General features: G+C 35.6%; 1 protein-coding gene across 1 annotated transcript; it reads right to left on the reverse strand.

The window, feature by feature from the left end:
* Window positions 1-853: 853 nt before the first annotated feature.
* On the reverse strand, window positions 854-20630 carry LOC135618813 (probable ATP-dependent DNA helicase CHR12). Its single transcript, XM_065120076.1, has 12 exons — window positions 20212-20630; window positions 16202-16355; window positions 15465-15529; window positions 11517-11711; window positions 11262-11411; window positions 10401-10805; window positions 7093-7352; window positions 6796-7014; window positions 4314-4521; window positions 4039-4192; window positions 1975-2574; window positions 854-1863 (listed from the first exon to the last, which is right to left on the reverse strand). The coding sequence occupies exons 1-12, from the start codon at window positions 20428-20430 to the stop codon at window positions 1187-1189; spliced, it is 3306 nt and encodes a 1101-aa protein (XP_064976148.1). The 5' UTR covers window positions 20431-20630; the 3' UTR covers window positions 854-1186.
* Window positions 20631-21888: the final 1258 nt, after the last annotated feature.

Consider the following 21888-nt stretch of genomic DNA (forward strand, 5'->3'; position numbering starts at 1 on the left):
AGCATGTTTTTACCTGTGGGCCTCTGCTGGATTGCTTCTGCAGCCATGGAGGTGCATAGAACTGCAGATCACATGCAACCAAAGAACACGAATTTGGTACCAAACTTGTATCTGTCCCTTATTGAATCAGTACATACCAACATTACGGTAAGAGGAAGGATGAAAAGATGTGCGAGGAAAAATACAAGAGAAAGAGAATGGAAGAAGAAGAAGAAGAAATTGTGGAGGAATACAAGAAGAAAGGAGAGGAGATAGTCGACGAAGAGGATGGAGGATGAGGAGGTGGATGATAGCCGTGCACGATGAAATGATCTCATGATGGGTGCATAAGAATATATGCATATATGATTGGATTGGATCGGATCGGATCGAACCATCCAAAATAGGGACTGTTCGTGCAGTATATCGGGAACGGATTCACATCCTTGGTTCGGTACCACGTTCTGATATAACCAATCCGCCGCATATGCCACAAAGTTAAGACCATGCAAAACAACCAATGATCATCTACGGTGTACGGAGAACATAAACGAAGGTAAAGGGCAGGCATGTACTCGGACAAAAAGAGAAACATAGTTGTTCTGAACCTGAACACAAAACAAAATAAGGGATGTGAAAACGATTTCAAACCTGACAGGTAGGTAATGATGCCCCTCTAGCTATCATCTTTCATGCAGCCACAGGATCGTCATGGCTGCTTCCCTGCAACATAAAGTAGATCTACGTTGATTGGAGATAACAATAATAGTCAAAAGAAACTAGTGCTGACTTCTTTTTCTGACACAAAAGATACCGACATAGGCAGATGCATTTTTTTAGGTTTCCTGAGGAAGGAAAGTAAGTGATGCAGCTGTTGGTTAAAAATGCTAATTCACACATTCTGTATAAATGAGATGCTGCTACGTAACATGGTACAAAACCTATGTTTCATGACCAGAACACCTAATTATCTCACATACAATGCAGAAATGACCGCTGACTACATGAATCCCTAATTTACATGCAGAGGTTGATTACCATAAACTGCCTCGGCTTGTGCAGTGCTCCTCCTAAGCTCATAGAACAACAAAGAAAGTATACACACACCACTAGGCTAATAGAACAATAAACACTAACTTCTTACTGTTTGACTACGTCTTCTAACTGATCTAAGCCAAATGCAACCGGGATAAAGTTCTATTAATCCTTATATGTCAGATGCTGAACTTGAGACACCATGGCTCGAGCGTTTTCTCTTGTGAGACCTCCATGTAATGATCTTCTCCTGCCAACCGCCGGCATCCCCTTCTTCATCTTTGTTGTCAGGTAAATTTCCAGATTGGTATTTTACTGGTTTTTTACTTGAATCATCGCTGACACCCACAGAAACCATGGAGTCCATATTCTTTTCCTTGGTCATATTTTGCCCTACCACTTCGTCAGATTCAGATGGCTGTTCTCCAGATTCATGTGTACCAAACAGGAACCTGCTCCTTTTTCCTGCAGATGATAACTTTGACAAGTCTCCTCCGTCTTCCACAGCTTTCATCCACTGGACATCACTCAATAAATCAGTATAAATAACCTCCTTACGCCGTCTCTTCCCAGTGACCTCACCGCTTCGTGTATCCACGCCAATACTCTCTTTGGTTTTCTCTTGATTTGTTTTATGATATACCCAATCGGGCACCTCCTTTTCTTCCATCAGCCTTGATTTATACCTTTCCTTTTGTCGTCTCTCTTCGTCCACCTTCTCAAACAGCCAAAATTCCTCTTCGGTTCTTGCTGCAAGGCGGTTGATCTCTGTCTCACTTGGCACATCAGTTCCCAGCGAGTTTGTGCCACGCCGCATGATCTCCTGCAACATCACTCGCCTGTCCTGCGCTGGAAGGTAAAACCAGCAGCACATCATCATTATGTCAAAATTCGTCTTAAGAAAATATATAAAAACTTAATAACTGAGGTATTATGGCATTTTATAAAAAAAATACTGACCAGTGGACGTAGTATTAAACAACCCTGCCTGGATCACTTTTGCATCTATACCCATCTTCTGCTTTGCACGTTCCAGGATTTCCTCCTCGATTGATCCAACGCTGACCAAGACAAAGACACGGACTTCCTTCTTCTGGCCGATTCGATGTGCTCGATCTTCTGCTTGTTGGTCCATCTGGGGGTTCCAATCACTGTCAAAAATTATAACAGTATCTGCAGACTGTAAGTTTAATCCAAGCCCACCAGCTCGAGTGCTCAAAAGAAACATAAAATATGGAGAGTTTGGTGCATTGAACTGTTTGAGAAACAGTCCTCTATCATCTGTCTTAGTCGACCCATCAAGCCTAAGGTATTTAAAACCATGTAACTGCAAATAAATCTCTAAGATATCAATAAGACGAGTCATCTGTGAGAAAAGGAGAACTCTGTGACCAGATTTCTGCAGTTTTGGAAGTAAACGATCGAGCAACTCGAACTTTCCTGATGCCCTGACAATTTCCTCCTTTTGCCACATGTTATAATCTCCTACAAAAAGGTAAGGATGATTACAGCACTTCCTAAGTTGCATCGACAAGTTCTGAAGGCTCTTTGACTTTATGCCTGCATTTTGTGAATAACCCCACATCAGCATAAACATTTATTAATACATATATTGTATATGATGTACAACTATAGCATCTCCAAGACAGGTGGCCGACAGAACAGAATCTTTACAATAGATCAAATTCTTCGGTGAATGACTAACTTTTCTACTGATTCTGTGTTGCATGTGCCTATATCTAACAAGTCAGTCTTAACATTTCAGACTAGTAACACTGTTGCACCATAGCTAACATAGAAAGACTACTACAACATAAATCAGTCCAGTTAAATGCCAAAACCAGAAATTAGAAATATAAATAAGATTTCTACAGCTCCCAACTGGAGTCTGGATGTCCCATGTTTCACAGAAAGCTCTCTTACCAAATTTTTCTTGCCAGTGATTTGGCATAAAATATTCAGATTCTTACACAAGGTAGGTAATCAATCAGAAAACTCAATACGGCTGGAACAATCTCAAATAACTTCTGCTCTACACAACCAATCCAAATTAGAAGTGAAAAGTCTTTCAAGTATAAAATAGATTGGTTGATAAAATTGATGAAAGATTGTTCTTTAATTTCTTCCAAGGTCATCATCTCCTTTGCCAGTTTTAGTTGCATTCTAATAAAACCACCATAGAATAGCATATGTGATGCATAAGCCATTTTGTTGTCTTTGGAATAATTTGGTTTTAAGGGTTGTTCTTTTTTTTTCAAAAATGTAATTAGTTTGTAGACTATCTTCTGCCTGAGAAAAAAGGAAGCTGACCCGCAAGTAGATGAGAAGGTATTCATGTGATGATTTCTTTTTTCAATTAAAGATCTCGTGCATTAGAAAAATCATCTACCTAAACAAGAAGGAAATGTGAATTTCTCTAGCCAGAGAAGATGATATGATTAATTTTATTACTCGACTAAAAATTTTAGAATTTCTTTGCTAAGATTTCCTTTCTCTTGGAGGCCTATACAAATGAGGAAAGGGTTTGTAACAAAAGACATGGATAAATATAAAATTATATTTTCTCACAATATATAAGTTGTGTAAGACCATCTCAGGCCTGTATTTATTCCTTCTTTTCTCTCTGTGTTATCTAAAACTATATTATCCCTTCAAATTAGTCCTTGTTGAATCTTTTTATTTAATAAAAGATTTTGCAACCTTGTTCTTTATTCCTAATCCAACTTAACCTAAAAGCATGGTTCGTCTTACCGGTTCGTCTCTGTGTACTAACCAACTGTCGATATGATACATACCGAATTATACCAAGCTGTATCGAGTGACACATGATACATGAGGGCGTACCGATGTTCCACAGTATCACCAATACTAGTCCTTTATCAGACCGGTATATACTGCCGGTACCAAACAGTATGGTGAACCTTGCCTAAAAGTATTAACCAGTGAGCAGAACAATATGAAGCAACACCAAAAGAAGTCATTTAGAACAATTTTAAGAAACCAGAAAATTGACTCTTAACATACCAGATTCTAGTCCAACCCTTCCAATGTCAGTGATCTGCTGATAATAAGCTTTCTGCCAAGCAGATAAATCACATTTTAGTATAACTTGTGTTTTCCCAGGAAGATATTTTTCCACTTCATCCTTCTTCCTTCTAAGAAGGAAAGGCCTTATAACCTGAGGAATAAAGAAACATTAAGAATATAGACTATCATAAAATAATAATAATAATTATTATTAATATTATAATAAGACTATGATAATGGTGAAATGAAACATGACAGTTGCTGGCAAGTACTTGATGTAATCGACGAATAATCAAGAGCTCTTCTTCATCAGTAAGAGTTACTTCGCATTTGTCTGCAAAGGGTGCATTGAACCATTCCTCGAAATTCTGTACTGAATTAAATATGCTAGGAAGAAGGAAATTAAGTAATGCCCACAGCTCCTGCAAACTATTCTGTATCGGAGTACCAGTCAAAAGTAGTCTGCGACGTATATGATAGCTGCATATAATGACACCTAGTTTTCATAAGCAATAGACAATACTAGAAAATCAACATAGTGAAGAAAAAAAAAAAGGGATGACCTCAGGATTTACTAAGGGACAAACTCTAAGGATCTAGAAAGTAGAAACATATTTCTTAAGCATTATTTCCTCACAGAAGCAAAGAGCTTAATCTGAATTCAGAACAAAGATATCAGCTTTTATTAATCAAGAAAAAGAAATCTCATAACGAGGTAAGATCCTTTATCTCCAGCATAGAAATTCATACTAGGTATATAATGATGTGATGTGAAATTTTGAAATGTCTTTTTCCTCCCTACAAACAAGAATAGGATCGATGAAGTAATAAATATCATAGAAACATGCACGAGTAAGAACTAGCCAAACACAAGCCTCAAGCAGCAAGTTGAAATTTATGAAGGTGCTAGCTAGCAGCTGGTAAAGACTTTGTCACATGACCACAAAGTCTTGTGATCAAATCCCGTCTTCACCACTTGCCCTTTGTAAAAAAAAAAAAACTTTTTTATGTGTTCAAAAATAAGTTCCATCTTTCTACCTATATCCCTTTAGACTCCATATAAGCAAGAGATGTTAAAATATTCTAGATACAACCCAATTAGACCCGCAAAGGGCATACATGCAAGATCTAGCATTCCAAGTATTAGAAATAAAAGTGGCACTTTTTGTGTGTCCCTAAAATATGATATTTGCATATTAACCCTTCAGTCTTCACATTTGCATACTAATGCCTAATATTTCAAACTACGTTTTTAATTTTAAATAATACCGTCTGGTACGGTACGAAATTTCAATCATTGATTTCAAAACTGTGTAAAAAATAAGGTCCATCTTTCTGCCTATATCCCTTTAGGTTCCATATAAACAAGAGATGTTAAAATATTCCAAATACAACCCAATTAGACCCTTGAAGGGCATACATGCAAGATCTAGAATCCCAGGTAAAAGTGGCATTTTTTTGTTTACACACCTAAAAAATGATATTTGCATATTAGCCATTCAATTCTTCACATTTGCAAAATGATGCCTAATAACTCAAAACATATGGTACATTGTTTTATGGTTAATCTACTCAACCATGGTACGGTCAAGAGACTTAAGACAACCATGAGATTGAATTACTATACCACACAACAATAACAACAACAAAGTTGTAAGTCCGGATTATTTAGGGTCGGATACATGGATCTTTTACCATCATTGAAATCTGTCAAAAGCCTTAAAATCCATGTCCATAAGATCTGATATAGTTTTATGCTGGTTGTCAGTGATTTAATGCAACCTTTCACCTTTTTTATTTGGGCTTGGGACCAACATTGCCGCCATTGAAGTACTATACTATATAAGCTAAAAAATGAGTCAATTTCCTAATTCCAAGTTTTTTGTTTCATGCTTTATTTTTCACTATAGTTTCTTATTCTCCACCATCAATCTTCTAGAGTTTCAAATTTCCTACATCTAGAACTTTCAACATTTAAAAGACAATTTCAAGGGCTTCAATGGACATGTAGACTATCTAGATTTTGTAAGAAATAAAATTATTAAGATTCTATTAGTATTAGGCATTTTTCAACTGTTCTATAGGATAGATCCCCTGCATTTATCCTTCACAGACTTAGCTCACGTATGGAGCCGAGGAGGCAAACTCAGAACTTGTCACTGTAAGTTGGCTAGTCTAAAGAACTAAATACATTTGTGCTTCTTTATATCAACATAGCAAATAGTTTTCATCTATACTATATCAACATAGCAAATAGGTTTCATCTATAGCCTAACATTATCACTAATACAGCTAAAATCTTAAACTTGCAATGGAACTTCACTTACTGTCCCCTGTTTTGCTCTATTTAACTCTATGCATGCTTGATTTGAGCGAACCCATCTATCAAACCTTGCTTAATCAATTCACAACAAGAGCACTTCAAAGAAGATGATGATCATATATTGCTTGGTGAAAGTCTTGAAGGTGAGGGTTCCTTTTATAACACTTGAGATAATCTTGAATAAACAACCAATCCTCATAGTGTTCATTAAATGATTTCATAGGTTCATATATTCTTTTGTCAAAACAAAACTTTCCCTTTTTCAAATTTTAAATATTCCATTGAGCAAGCTAAACGTAGTCTTGTATTTTTCCATCCAAGTAGCAGACTTGCAGGATTAATTTTTGTTTCCCAAAAAAGAGGAAAAATTAGTATTGAACAAACATAAACATATTGACTTCATCAAATTCAGTTTCTGAAGGGAACAATACCCTGAGATAAGTGTCTTGGCAAGAACACACTCATGGTTTTTCAGGCGATGTCCTTCATCAACAATCATGTAATACCAGTGTATTTTCTTTAGAAAAGCTTTGTCTCTCATTATCAGATCATAGTGTGTGATCATCACATTAAATTTGCCTTGTCCGGAATACTCTTCCCTCATCGCCTTCCTCTCATTAAGGCGCCCATCATATAGAACAGCCACGATACTGTGCCAATAAGAGAACAAAAATGTAAGAGAAATGAGGCATCTGTAATCTAAATTATTTTCAAGACAAGGTACACACCTTGGTGCCCAAGTTGAAAATTCATTAATCCAATTTGGCAACACAGCCTTTGGAGCTACAATCAAGTGGGGTCCAGTAACACACTTATTTTCCATTAAATATGCAATTAGTGCAATGGTCTGGATTGTCTTTCCTAGACCCATCTCATCAGCCAGAATACCATTTAGATTGTTGTTAAATAAGGAAAGCATCCACTGTAGTCCTTCTAATTGGTAAGGTCTTAGTTCCCCACCTTGAAGCATCGATGGCTGCTCTGTTACCTAGGACATGCCAGAGATTTGAAGATTAGTACTCACATCTCATTGAAGGTTATGCAATTAAATAGAGTACCAGCAGTGCAAAATTACAAAAGAAAAATATGCATTAGATAAAACCATTTGTGAATCGTCTTGTCCATATCTGTACCTAGCATCAAAGAAGGCCAACTGAAGAGACATTTATTGTCGCACATCCACAACTGGAGCTAAAAATGGCATTCTTCAGCGACAATGTACTCCAAAGGCCCTGTTTGGTATGGGGATCATATGCCTAAAATTTTTCATATGTTACAATATTAGATTTGAATTCCAATAGAATTCCTCAACTTGTCTTTAGCTACATTTTCAAAATCTCAACCTAGAATTTTCAATTTCCAACTTGTTCTTGTGTTTAGTTGGAGGGATTTATATTTATTCTACTGTTCCCAAGATTCTTATCGTTGGAATTAGAACCCAAATCCCTGTATATTGGGCAGCTAACCAGAATTTCTAAGTTCCCAATCCTAGGTGGGCATGAGGGGGCGTATGGGTGAAATCCTGGGATGTCAAGGGGAAAAGCCCATAAAATCCCCATGTCAAACAGGGCATAAAAAGAATTGCATTCTCTATTGGTGAAAATATGTTTGCAACTGATATCATAAGACCTTGTGAACATTATGAATTTCAGCCTTTTCAATCCAAACCTGAAGGATACTTAAGACATAGCACTAAAAGATTCTCATTCAAGACGTAAAGATCTGAAAGGACTTGAAAGTCAATAACTTCTGTATGCACCTCAGTAACAATAGATGAAGTTCTGAAAGTATATAAGTATCCAAGTGGAACCACTGTGAGAGCTAAATTAGACCTTGTTAAATTAAGTTTTCTAATAAATGAAGAAATGACTACCACATAATAACATATCAAACTCATCTGTTTAATTATTCAGTGATTGAAAACTGTCACTAATATTCTGGTGTAAGAAAAAGGACAGCCCACTCTGTGATGCATCGGTCAATGCAGATTTTGTGATATTCAGCCTTACTTCTACCTACTGAAAGATTTATTCTGTAATTTAAACCCATCACATCTGGATTCCGATAAGTAACACATCATAACACCAAGACTCACCCTCATCATGGTGTATATATATACACGTACTCATTAAGAGATACAATTAAATTGTTATGCACTTAAAACAAGAGGCAATGGTCAGACTTGGATCAATTTCATGCTTCAACAATCTTGAGAAAGATGAAAATATCACTTGACTTACCGTCCTTCGCTAGAGTCAAAGTTAGATCAAACTTGAAGGTTATAAAAGAAAATACAATTTACAAGCAACCAGACATCATCATATATAAAACAGTTATGCCAATAAGCACATAAAATATCTTGCTTCATTTAATTCTATCAACGTAAACCAAGCATTCTAGAAAACATAAAATCTAACATCAAAGATTTCAATTCTTCCATGTTTCAGCAGTAGGATATTGTTTCTGCACCTATCCTTGTTTACACATAATCACATATACATATGTACTGATCATCCCATATTATATATTGGCCGTGAAACATAGGCATGGAAAGGAGGTGCATTTCAATGTTTGCATTTCATCTCATCAGGTCTTGTTATGGCACCACATGCACATTGATATGCACTAAACTTGCCCTGAGATAGACCTTCATGCATGGAATGGTGAAGTGCCAGCAAGATCTGGGTACATCATGCCTTGATTCTTGATAAATTTAAGTAGATAGTTTCAATTAGTCCAAGCAAACAAGAAATCCAACTTGAAACAGTGATTTAAAAAGCGCTAGGCGCCAAGCTCCAAAAATACCCTAGGCGCTAGGCGCTCGCCCGAGCAAAGTGAGACACTAAAATATAAAAATATATAATATAATTAATAAATATAATTATTTAAATAATAATATGATATTATTAATCTAATAAATAAAAAATACTATTATCAATATACAGTTAATAGTATATTGTTCATAATATACTAAATCGAGTCGATGTAAGAAGAGAGTGAGTAAGAGTAAGATCGAGACTGCTGACTGAGAGCAACGGTAACGATAGCAACGAGTAGCAGCAACAGTGGCAGTGACGAGCAATGATAGTGGCAACGTCGAGCAACGGTAATGGCGAGTAGTGATAGTGGCAGCAGCGAGTAGCGACAGTGGCAACGAAGAGCAACGACAGCGGAGAGAGGCAACGACAGCAGAGAGAGGTAGCGACAACGAAGAGGAAATGTCAACGATGAAATCGCGAGCAGGGTTAGGGTTAGAGAAGTCGCGAGAGGGACGTTGGAGGCTGATATCGGTGGTTTAGTTGGTTCGATTGAACCAACTAACGCAAATTTGATCGAACCAGACCTAAAACACTGGTTCGATCGCCTGGTTTAACCCGGGCACTCGCTCGAAGCGCCCAACGCCTGGGCTCGAGCGAGCGCCCAGGTGGTGCCTCTTTGAAGCGAATCGCCTGGACATTAAACGAGGCGCTCGGGCCTCGCCTCACCTCGCCCAAGCGCCTAGGCGAGCGCCCGAGCGCCTATTGAAATCATTGGCTTGAAATTTAACAATCCTCTCATAGTTGACCCAAATAAAGGTTAAGTTTGGATTTCCAAAAGTAATATAAGACCTCTATTAATATATTCAGTTTACTAAGAAGAAAAACACAAAAATAGTAGAAGAGAAAGAAGACATTAATGCATGCAAACAAACAAACACAGAGAGAACAATAACATTCTTTTCATAGAGGGCAATACTCTTTAACATCCACAATCTCATTTTACCATGTAACATGCTTTCACAAAATAAGAGACATCCCTAATTGTTAACACAACTTATTACCAGACTCTTTCTTAACCCTCTTAAGTGAGTTAAAACAACAAAAGTTGTAGTAGAGAAATGGTTGCAAATTTACTTAAAGAAAGCTAGGTTTATCACCTGAATAAGATAATGATGAGTCCAACATACACCATAAAGACAATCTAAAATTGATGTATAAATAATTTGTTTTCATGACATAATTTAGAAAGATCATAGTCAACATTGCCCTTACTGTACCTTTTCCTGAATTGAATGAACAGCAGAGTCATACTGACGTTGTCCTTCAAGCAAATCAGTGGCTTTTATGTTCTGATTAGACTTCACATCAACAGCATCATCACCGGTGCCTAGAGAGAATCCCTCAGGGGTTTCATTCTTAGAGATAGAGATGTGTGGAAGACTATTGGTACCCGAGTCTTTCACAGCTTCAACCCCATCAGTATGTTCTGCGTCCTTTTGCCGTTGTACAGCAGCTCCAAGACAAACAAGAAGTTCATTTGTTTTTCCAAGAAGCATTGTCAAGCGTTCATTCTTGCTTTCTTCTACCATCCGCATGTAAGCTTCTTGGTCATCTGCTTTTAATGCTTGGAACCTCAACTTCTCAGCACGTGTAGCACGTTGCCTTTGCCGTGCATGCCATGCCTACATTGCCAAAGAACAACTCAGAGTGTCCCAACCAAACATGGAAAATTTTTTGAATAAAATACAACAGGAATTATACTATAGCAACACCAATTAGCACCTTTTTGTCTTGTGAATTTCTATATGTTCATGAGAAAACATTATTTTGAATGATCAAATATATGTGAAAAATCACTTAACAAAAAGGCATCAAGCTCTGCTAAGCAGCTAATTTCCACTCGGCACCATCTGCTATAGAATTATGTTCAGGCAAATTGCAGACTTGTCAAGCTGCAACAGAAATGCCTATCGACTCTTAATTACAGCGAGGATAGCTTGCTTACTTAGGACAAACCGAAGAAAAGCAGACCACAGACTCTTAGCGGCTTTGCCATACTTAGCAACATCTCATACATCAAATTGAATTTTCAGAAAAAAAAGGTTAAGTAAAGAAATGAAATTAAACATAATCACAACCTGAACCCCATCATTCCGCTGTTTCCGTCTCTTCAAAACAGCTTGTGTTTGTAACTGAAACTCACGGGCAGCATTAAGAACTTCAGCAAAAAATTTCCTCTTGCCAATATCTGCCTGGTTCTTTTCATCCTCTTCTAATTTTGACAGCCTCTGTATGAAAATCCTCTAGTGAGATATGTATCTTTTTGACCCTTTTAAATAACAAGAACAAGAAAAGATTTCTAAAAGTTACTTAAGGTGATAGCAGTAGAGAACCTCTACATATCTTTTCTTCCGACGACGATTATCGGCCTCCATTGCAAAACTATCTCCAGTTCCATACATGTTAAATGGATATGTCAATCTCATCATTCCCCAGTCAAACAATGTCTTTCCAGGATGTGCACATTTTTTGTGCAACCAATATTCTGCACTCACCTCAGACCGCACCTTCCTCTGCAAGTCTACAAGCTAAAAAAAAGAAAAGATGTTTACCAGAAATGAAGGAAAGCAGCATCTAGTCACAAAGGAAAATGTAAATATCAATTACATATCATATATTGACTCATTATAATAGAAATTGTCCATCAAACTTTGTGAAACTTCTAACTACACAAAATCATATTAATCAATCACTTGTTTCTGTTACTATGTCAGCAAAGGACAAGTTTTATGCCAGAGAGAAGACAAAATGGTCCAATTATTCTTTGGTAAATGAGCAGCTACCCTAAATTTAATACTACATTAGCTTTTGCAGTGCAACACTAGAAACCCTTGCACTAATTATGTACAGTAGCACTAGTGGCAGGGATCTGTAGCATAGGCAAGACTTTTGTATCTTTGAGACTGACTAGGATTTTTCTACTGCTTACATATTACAGCTTTGTGATAGTTACATACATATATATAAATATATATATATATATATATATATATATATATATATATATATATACACATATATATATACATATACATATATATATGTGAGTGTGTGTGTGTGTGTGTATATATATATATATATATATATATATATACACACACATACATACATATATAAATATATATACATATATATGTGTGTGTGTATATATATGTCAGGCATTTAATTTACATCTAACATTAATTGATCTGTAATTCAAAAATGCAACATGTTATGACGATAGCTTCACATGCTACATACAATGAAGCAATACATATTGGCAAATTCATTATTAATTAAATTAAGCATATCTTCTAAAGACATGCATGTGATTGTTTATCCTCTTAATATAGAAGAATCTTCTGTTAATATCTAACTAGAGAGCTCCCAGTATGCGATGTACTATCCTATATATTAAGCAGTAATGTGTCATGCGGTAAGTCTTTGAAGATGTATTTTTTCAGAAAATATAATTTATGGTTAAAATTTTCAAGTTTCAATTAGAAGTACAAAATAGACTCGTCAAAGAACAACTTCACTTGGATATAGCTCTTATTCAAAGTCCACATTCATGTAACACATATGTCAAGCACAGCCCAAATGCACACTAAAACAACATATAGAGTTTTATTCATTGAATAATTCCACAATGATACAACTTGCATGCAGCATAATAATGAATCAATTTTTTTGAACCAAGAAAAACACTAAATCTCATAAAATAAAAATGTTGAGATCATAATGCAGCCACTACAGAATCTCAAGTCCAAGTTCATAAAAAGCACTAAATCTCATAAAATAAAAATGTTGAGATCATAATGCAGCCACTACAAAATCTCGAGTCCAAGTTCATTTGGATTGACCAAATGAAATCATTTTATCTTCCAGTTAAATATAAGGCAACAAACTTGGTCGATTGTGAGGGTGATAATGAATTGTACAACTGCTTCTATGAAGTTACCTTTGGTCATTTTCAACCTCTGTATATCATCCAATTTGTGATCTAGGAGGCCCATCCAATCAACTATATGATATTATCAGAACCTAGCACAAACCTACATAGACAAAACCTCCTAATAAGTGGAAGGTAATTAGTAATTTAAACAGGCGCTCGGGTGAGGTGAGGGCCGAGCGCATCGCACAGTAGTCGGGCGACACACTTTAGTAAAGCGCCGCCTAGGCGCTCGGGCAAGCACCCAGTTGAAGCAAAGCAACTGAACTAGATGATCAACTCTAGTTCGGTTAAACAGTAGCTTAGTTGGTTCAATAAAACCCCGCCCCTCACGAAACCCCCCACACCCCCCCCCCCCCCCCCTCTTTTTAATTGAGTATTATAGTCGTCTCAACTTCGCAGCCGATGCATAGGTCTTATGCTTCCTCTACCGTCGACGAACGAGTCCAAAGGTCTAGATTTCATGCGTGGTTCCTTCCAATGCTGCTGCTTTTGTGAGCAGCTCTTTCCACCGCCGAGGGATAAGACAACAGCTTCCTTCGCCACCGACGGACACATCTAAAGCTTCCTCCACCCACGATGTCGTAGTCCGTAACTATCGCCGCCACCACTGTCGCCATCCAAAGCTTTCACTGTCTCAGTTGCCATTGTCCGTAGCTTCCTCCGTCATCGTTGCCATCGTCCTAAAGTTCCTCTGTCACTATCGCTCTCTCCTTCCCCACGTTCCACTATCGATGACTCTTTTATCCCCCTCTAACTACTGTTAACAATGGATTAAATATTATTAACAGAAGATTGTTAATCCTTAACTAGTATTAAAATTATTATTTAAGTGTTAACTACTATTACCATATAATAGTCCCTATTTAGCATTGTTAATATCTATTTATTTAGAACTGTTATTAGGGTTTCAGGTTCAAGATTAATGATAAGTGTACAAAGTAATTCAGAAGATCTATTAAAAACTTTAAAAAAGGATCTTACCTGGAAATACAATTATCTAAAGGATCCCAAAGATCCTAATGCAGTTACTTGTATCTTCTGTGATAAGACTACTAAATGTGGCATTTTCCGTGCAGAGCAGCATCAAGTAGGGAACTTCAAGAATGCATCAGCATGCTAGAAGTGTCCACCTAATCATATTTATCAATTGTATTATATAGTTTTATAGTTTAATATTTCAGAGCATCTCATTTTGCTCGAGCGGGCGCCTAGAGCCTCAGGCGTTTTTGGGACCTTGGCACGTTTTGATACCTAGCACTTTTTAAAACATGGAAGGTAAGGACTCTCCTAGACATCACTCTCATACATACTCTACACTATTTCTCTCTAGTTTAGTTATAATCATCATCCTCCATAATGGAGATGTCTGACTTGGGTGTCTGAGAGGCCAATACAAGGAAACCCTCAGCACCCTCTGACCACTTTTTCATCTTGTAGTTGACTTTATGGTTGGCACTCGCAAACTCCATAGGCAACTAAGTTTAGATCCAATTGCTTGATCATGCTAACTCACTCAAATGATGCAACATCCAAATTGCAAAAACTGAAACCATTTACTGTTCTTAACTTCTTATCATTTCCAGTAATAGAATCATACATGATCCTCAACCTCAATTCCTCATATTGAATGCACTCATTTTAGCACAAAGCAGTAACACTACTAATTCAACTATTTTCAGCATTTAATGATCTCTTAAATCTCCTAAATAGAGGAGCTGCCTTTTCACATTTACATAGCATTAGCTCAAACAACTAATAATACTTGCACCTTACAAAGACCTACATATTAAGTTTATCCATCACGTACTTTCAGTCTCTCATTGATCAGAAATGTTAATAACAATTAACATGACCAATGGAACTTCATTTTGCGTAAGCAAATGTCAGCTATGAACCTAGATGTATGCCCCACAGTGTAAATGTATACCATGGGGGCTTCCTAGAATCAAGCATCTCAGATATATGCCATGTAAAATGCAAACATGTAGATTTCATGCATTCGCTCATGCCATTACTTGTAAGTTGTAACAACAGGCACATGAGCTACATACCATGTTGTCATCAGGCAGCAATAGCATGACATGCAGCACTTTGACACTTGTTTGCCACTTGATCAATACAGTAAAAGCATCACAGTACTCAGAGAGTAGAGAAATAATATGCATTAAGAATATCCAAAAGGAATAATCATCCAAGTATAGAATAAGTGAGTATCAATGTTGTACTATGAAACATAAGCACAAAAATGCCTGTTCAGGTTCTCTAAGTACACCATCAACTCATTATTGTTATTTGACTGATGAATGTCAAAAAGCTTAACCTTAAATGATAAATGCTACAAAATTACCTTTATGCCATACAGCTCAAGCAAGCACTTCATTTGCAAATCTTCACCCCTACTCGATGGTAATACTGATTCAACAGACATGTTCAGTTGGCTGAAAAAATAAAGATATATCTACCAACAAACCAAATAATATAACAAATATCCTATATCAAATGAAAATATTTTCATAAAATCAGATGGAAATAACTTTTTCATTTTACAAGAATCATATAAACTAGCTGGTAAACTTAAGCTACGATGCTGTTGATCAATGCTATAGCAATCAAAAACCAAATGTTTATATTTTCTAAAACTAACAAAACTAACAGCTATAACATGACTACTGGAGGAAATTCACGTAGAGATACATATGCACAGAAACAGGATTGCACAAGAAGAAAAGAAAAAGAAGCTCCAACAAAAGTTTTACTGCATCTTTTCTTTTTTCACTAAGGCACTCCATACTCTGTGGTCTGGCATGGGTACAAGTACCAAAATTTTAAAACCTTGAGTGAAAGGTGATAATTTGTTATTTTCTGGTAGCATAGCATTGATGCCAACAAGAATTAATGATTAAACAAAACAGTGATAAACAATTATAGCAAACTGTATAAAAAAGTACATGTACAGCATGATAAAGATGTCTCAGACACCAGGACACTTTTAAGCAAAAACATTAAATCCATGAGAAAAAGTTTCATGCAAGAGATTCAAAATAAACAGAAAAAAGCAATCAAACTCTTGATAATAAAAATTACCCTCGAGTTCTGCAAGACGATGCTGAATGAGACTGTTGAAATGACGTTCTTTTGATTCTCTCAGTGCCGAACTACACATGCGAGTCGATTGCTGATTTAACAAGACATCCTCTAGCGCTACTATCAAACTACCTTCGCCTGGCACTCCATTAATCTGCATGAAAGTAACAGTCTAAATGCTGGCACATCATTCCAACTCCATTATGATGACCAAGAATACAAGCTAAAACAAAAGGCAGAAAACCAACTTTGTCAAATGCACACAAAATAAAAGGGTTAGCTGGTTGCATCAATCACCCATTAATCCAGTGTCCTGAACATATACAATTTAGTGATTGCTCATTAATCCTTAGTACACAATCGAGAAATCCTATTAATGTACCAAGGGTCAAACCCATTATAACAAATATAAAAAATATGTCAAAGTACAATCCTTGGGTCATCATAACTGTGTAACATATGTATAAATAATTTATGAAGGGACAAACATGATCATGATCTCGTCCTTCCATGAATCGTCACTCTTCATTTTACATGCACTTTTACTCTCAAACCATTTTTCCAGTTAAAAAGTCAGACTTCAGTCTCTAAAAATTATAAATCGAACAATCAACTACAACATGTCTGGTATCATACTAAAATGGATCTATGCCAGCCATATTATTCTCCTCATGCTGGATGTTCAAATATGAACAACGAAACACTGAAAAGTACTCCGGAAGTAACCTTGATTGAAAGAGTTGCAGTAACATCTGAACAAATTGAGGGATGCTTATAACGTTCAAGCTTATGAACTTCAGAAAGAATTATAACCTTCAAATAGGGATGTAGAAAATTATCTTAGAAACTAAGTTTTCTGGTTCAACAATGTGCTTTCATCACAACACTGCAATCATTACCATGGCTCAACAAGCGTTAGCATGTTCAGAAAAAAAAAACGAATATCACAAACAAAAGAACAATATCGATAAGCAAGGTATAATAATTGTCTAGTTTTTCACTCGGTACAAATTTCCGAGGCACAAAAAGCATGACGATTCTCTGTCTTAACAGGAGAAATCAGATTCTGGCCTAACTCACATCCACTAAGTTCAGACCTCGATAACCAACAGGATATCTGCTGGTGTGCACAGTCCACTCTGATGGAGCATTTGGGCTCCAATGAAAGCTCTTTTTTTATTCACATAAAAACCCACCATTCAATTTATCATGAAGATCTTTACATACTTAGAAGCATGATCCTATTACCCCATAGAATTACTTATGACAGTCAACAATAAGCATTCATTCTTTTTCTAGTGTCACGATTTCAAAGTTAAAAAAGTAATCATTCATTCTTTTTCCAATGCCACAATTTCAAAGTCCTCCTGATGGAGAACCATCTAGCTTTACAAAGGATTTCAGAAAAATTTATTCTAAGCAAAGAAATCCACAAAAAGTCATCAATTAATTGATCTAGAATTTCTAAGAGTTGTGTTAAATCTTTTATTAAAAAATCTTTTGGTCTTCATGGGGACTCCTTTTGTATTAAGTGTACTCTTATATTAAGTGTACTCATTTACTATTTAGGTATATTAGAAGTTACATTTTGGATTTCTAAAAAACATACTAATTCTGTAGGAGATTACTCTTAGGAATCATTGTCTTCATTAATTATACCAAGGCTCATAAAACCCTATAAATAATGGAGCTTGTTAATGAATAAGGCACTTCATCATTTGAATGAAAAGAATTGCATCTTCCCTAGTCTCTTACTCTCCTCTTATCTCACATTTCTCTTCTTTCTCTTCCCCTATCTTTCTCTCTACTTCTCTACTTTGTTCTACATCACACCCGAATGTTTATATTTTTACGAAGATACAAATTGGATCCTAATTAATATTTTCATATCACAAATAGGCCAAAAAACTCAAAATTACATTGACATTCACTAAAAGCAAAGGGAATAGGATTTACGCCAACGAAGGTTCTTTAAGAATTTCTATTGATGAGAACTCCTTCCACAACAAGCAAAATAATTTAGCCCTAATTTCGGACAATCAATGCCTATCCAACTTAACAATATTACGTCATCAAACAAGAACAAAATGTAACAATAACAAGTCATAATGTCAAAAAAAAAAACAAGTCATAATGTCCCAACTATTTGGTATTAGCTATACGAATCTTTTACCACCATTGAACATCGTAAAAAGTAATATGCTTAGTTAAATTAAGAACAATTATCTTTATTTATTATTTTTAGTAAAATATTCTTAGTTCTTCCTATATCTTTTCTTATCTTACATGGACTCATTGCAAGACCTATGGATATTCTTACCATGTGTTTCTTACCATGTGTTCATGTCATATTAAATATTTTTTCCTCTTTATTCTACTATAGTCACACCTAATTGTTTACAAATGAAAACATATATTTCCCGCCATTCATATTAGTTCCACACATGCACCTCAATATTCTCAATTCATCAACACAAATTCTTTGTATATATTGTTTCTTAACAGCATTGTTAGCCTAATACTTAAGTTCATAAAGCATTGTTAGCTTAATACTCAAGTTCATAAACCCTACTAACTGTCGTATAAGTTTTTTTCTTTCAATCTAAAAGGTACCCTAATAATCATATAAAAAATCCTTGATGTTCGTCTCTAACCGCTCAGTTTTTGCTCTATAAACAGTATCTTCATTAACCCTCCATATTTTAAAATAGTTGATCCAAGATACTTAAATTTTTCACTCATTGAAACTTTTTATTTATCCAACTTAACAATATCGTCTGTTCTTACTCCCAATACTACTAAAATTGCATATTATATATTTAGTCTTAGTCCTACTTAATTTCAAACATTTAATTTCAAAGGTTCCTCTATAACTCAAGTTTAGATTAAATTCGTTTCAAACATCAACTAAGACTGTATATGCATATGATTAGTAAGATTGTCCATTGCCAACATAAAAATATAAAACTGTAATGTTGATCTTTGAAATAGTCTTATACTAATAAGGAACACACTAAGCACCATCCCTTGCTACACTATCATGCACATAATTAGTATATATATCTTTCTTTTGTAAGACCCATAATAACAATTTCTTTGGGACTCTATCATAGGATTTTTTTTCTAAATTAATAAAAACCATATATAAATCTTTCTTTTTCTTACTATACTTTTCCATCAATGTCTTTACATATAAATAGCTTTTATTGTTGATCTATTAGGTGTAAAACCAAGTCAATTTTTGGAAATATCTATTTTATATCTTATTCGACTTCCATCACCCTTTCTCACAGCTTAACAGTGTGGCTGATAATCTTAATTTCTCTAATAATTAAGATGATTTTGGATAGCTCTCTCATCCAAATACTTTGGTATTAAAAAGCTCTTCATTCAATAGCTATTTTTTAAAAATATTTAAAATTTTGTTAGATAAACCAGTCAATCAAACTATTCATTGATCTCCTAAACTCTTCCAAGTCGCAATAGAAATATCATCAGGTCTCCCACTCTTAGCTATTTAAGAAATACAAATGTAATAAATGCAAGACATGAATAACATAAAAAAAATAACCAATAAAGAATTGCCAGCAGCTCCATCTTGTCCAACCAATTATCTTTTTCAATCAATGGCTCTGGTGTGTATATTTAGGAGCAATAATCCATCTATTCATTCTACGTTGACGAGACACATATTCAACAGCCTACGCCTATAAACGTCACCGCCTGACACATTCAAAAAAACACACCAGGAATCATCTCAAAAACGTTGTATGATTTACCAATCAACTCGACAACAAGGCCAAAAAACATGATCCAAGAAGTGAAAGTTAACCCGATTCTGAAATCTTGAATAACCATTCTAGCATAATTATCCCAACGATGCATAATTCTTAGTCAGTAACAAAGTCCTTCGTATAAGAGAAATTCGCTGAAACCCTAATTTATATCCAAACCAAGATTACTGACTGATTCAAATATATCGACAAAAAAGGAAGGGAGAGGGCGCGGACCGCAATCGATTCAGCGGAGGCTGGGGCACCACCGCCCTCCACCATCTCCTGCAGCTCCGACGGCTCATCGCCGTGGTAGATGGAGGAGACGGCGCGGAAGACATCGGGAGGGAGGGGGAGATTGCGCGAGAGAAGGTTGAGGGCGCCGACCAGGGTCTTGGCCTGCTCCGCGCGGCGATCGGGGGCGTGTCGCGGTTCCTCTGCCACCGACGCCACCATGGACCCTCGACTAGCGCACGAACCGAAGCCCAACAGAGTCTCCTCTCTTCCTCGTCTTCTTAGTGTCGATCCTGTCGCCCGTCTCTCTTCACTTCTCGTGTGTCGTGATTCTTCGAGCAGTCGATGGAATTCGGCCTCGCCCGCGCTCTTCTTCTTTTCTCGTCTGTAGAAGCTCCCAAACGGATCCGCGTGTCACTTGTGATTCCGAATGTGCCACTTGATACCCATGTGATATGTAGCTTCTGAACGGGTAGGATATGGCCTGCATCCGATAATGATCCGAACCGGGAATAAGAGGAAAGAAACGATGTAACGATATATATATATCGGGTATTATATGGCCTACATCCGATAATGATCCGATCCGGGAATAAGAGGAAAGAAACGGTGCTATGGCGACAACGTGGAGATATTTTATACACACACAAATATATATATATATTTTTTATTATTTTTTTATTTTTTTATACGTTTATTTATATATTTATTTATTTGTTATATTGTATACTTCATCATATTTATGAGTGATTTTTCTATAAAATACTTACATTTTAGATATTTTGGGTTTAATTATAAAAAATAAATTTGAAAAATATTTAGATAATGTTTCAACTTTAAATAAATCACATATAGTATATCAATATACCTCTATCGATTATTGCCTTCCATCTCATCGATCGCCACCTTGTGCCACACCTATCACTCCTCCTCCATTGAACTCGTCTAATAATGAAGGTATCATGAATCTTATCAATTGTATTGGATAAATAATAGACTTTACGAGTGAGCAAGGGTGATCATAAGTGCGCACCCTCATCATGTCCTACAAAACCTCTAAGAGAAAACTTAAAAAGTGATTTTTTTGTTAATAAGCTATATTATTATTATTATTATTATAACTTGATTTTGATGACAAGAGTATGGTCAAAAGTTTTAGTGTCTCTCACTGGAATAATATATGCAATAATATAATTTTATGTTATATTATAATATTTTCAATAATACCAAGAAACACACTGTTATATAATATTTTTGTATTGTATTATAGTGTGTTCATTGTATCATTGAAAACATTATAAAATAGTATAGAAACATTATAAAACAATACATTGAAATATAATATTTTTTATATTATATTATAATATTTTCCTAGTGTTATTGAAGACACTGTAACATAATATGAAAAACATTATAATTGGATCGATACATCGTATCGATCAATCAGATATTAGGTTGAAAAAAAAGAAAGTTTTGGAAACGAGATGTTTTTTTGGGAAAAATCTAATTTTTTTCATAATTACATATCATTTCCAATATCTAAAATTTTTATTTTCTTAATATATAATTTATAAACTCTAATTAATCTAACTCTATTTAGAAATATAAAAGAGTTAATTACTTTATCTTATTCTCACTGAAATATTTTCCTTATTTTACTGCCTTTCTCATTTCCCTTTT

The sequence above is a fragment of the Musa acuminata genome, chromosome BXJ2-8, assembly GCF_036884655.1.
Source record: "Musa acuminata AAA Group cultivar baxijiao chromosome BXJ2-8, Cavendish_Baxijiao_AAA, whole genome shotgun sequence".
Taxonomy (NCBI): Eukaryota; Viridiplantae; Streptophyta; class Magnoliopsida; order Zingiberales; family Musaceae; genus Musa; species Musa acuminata.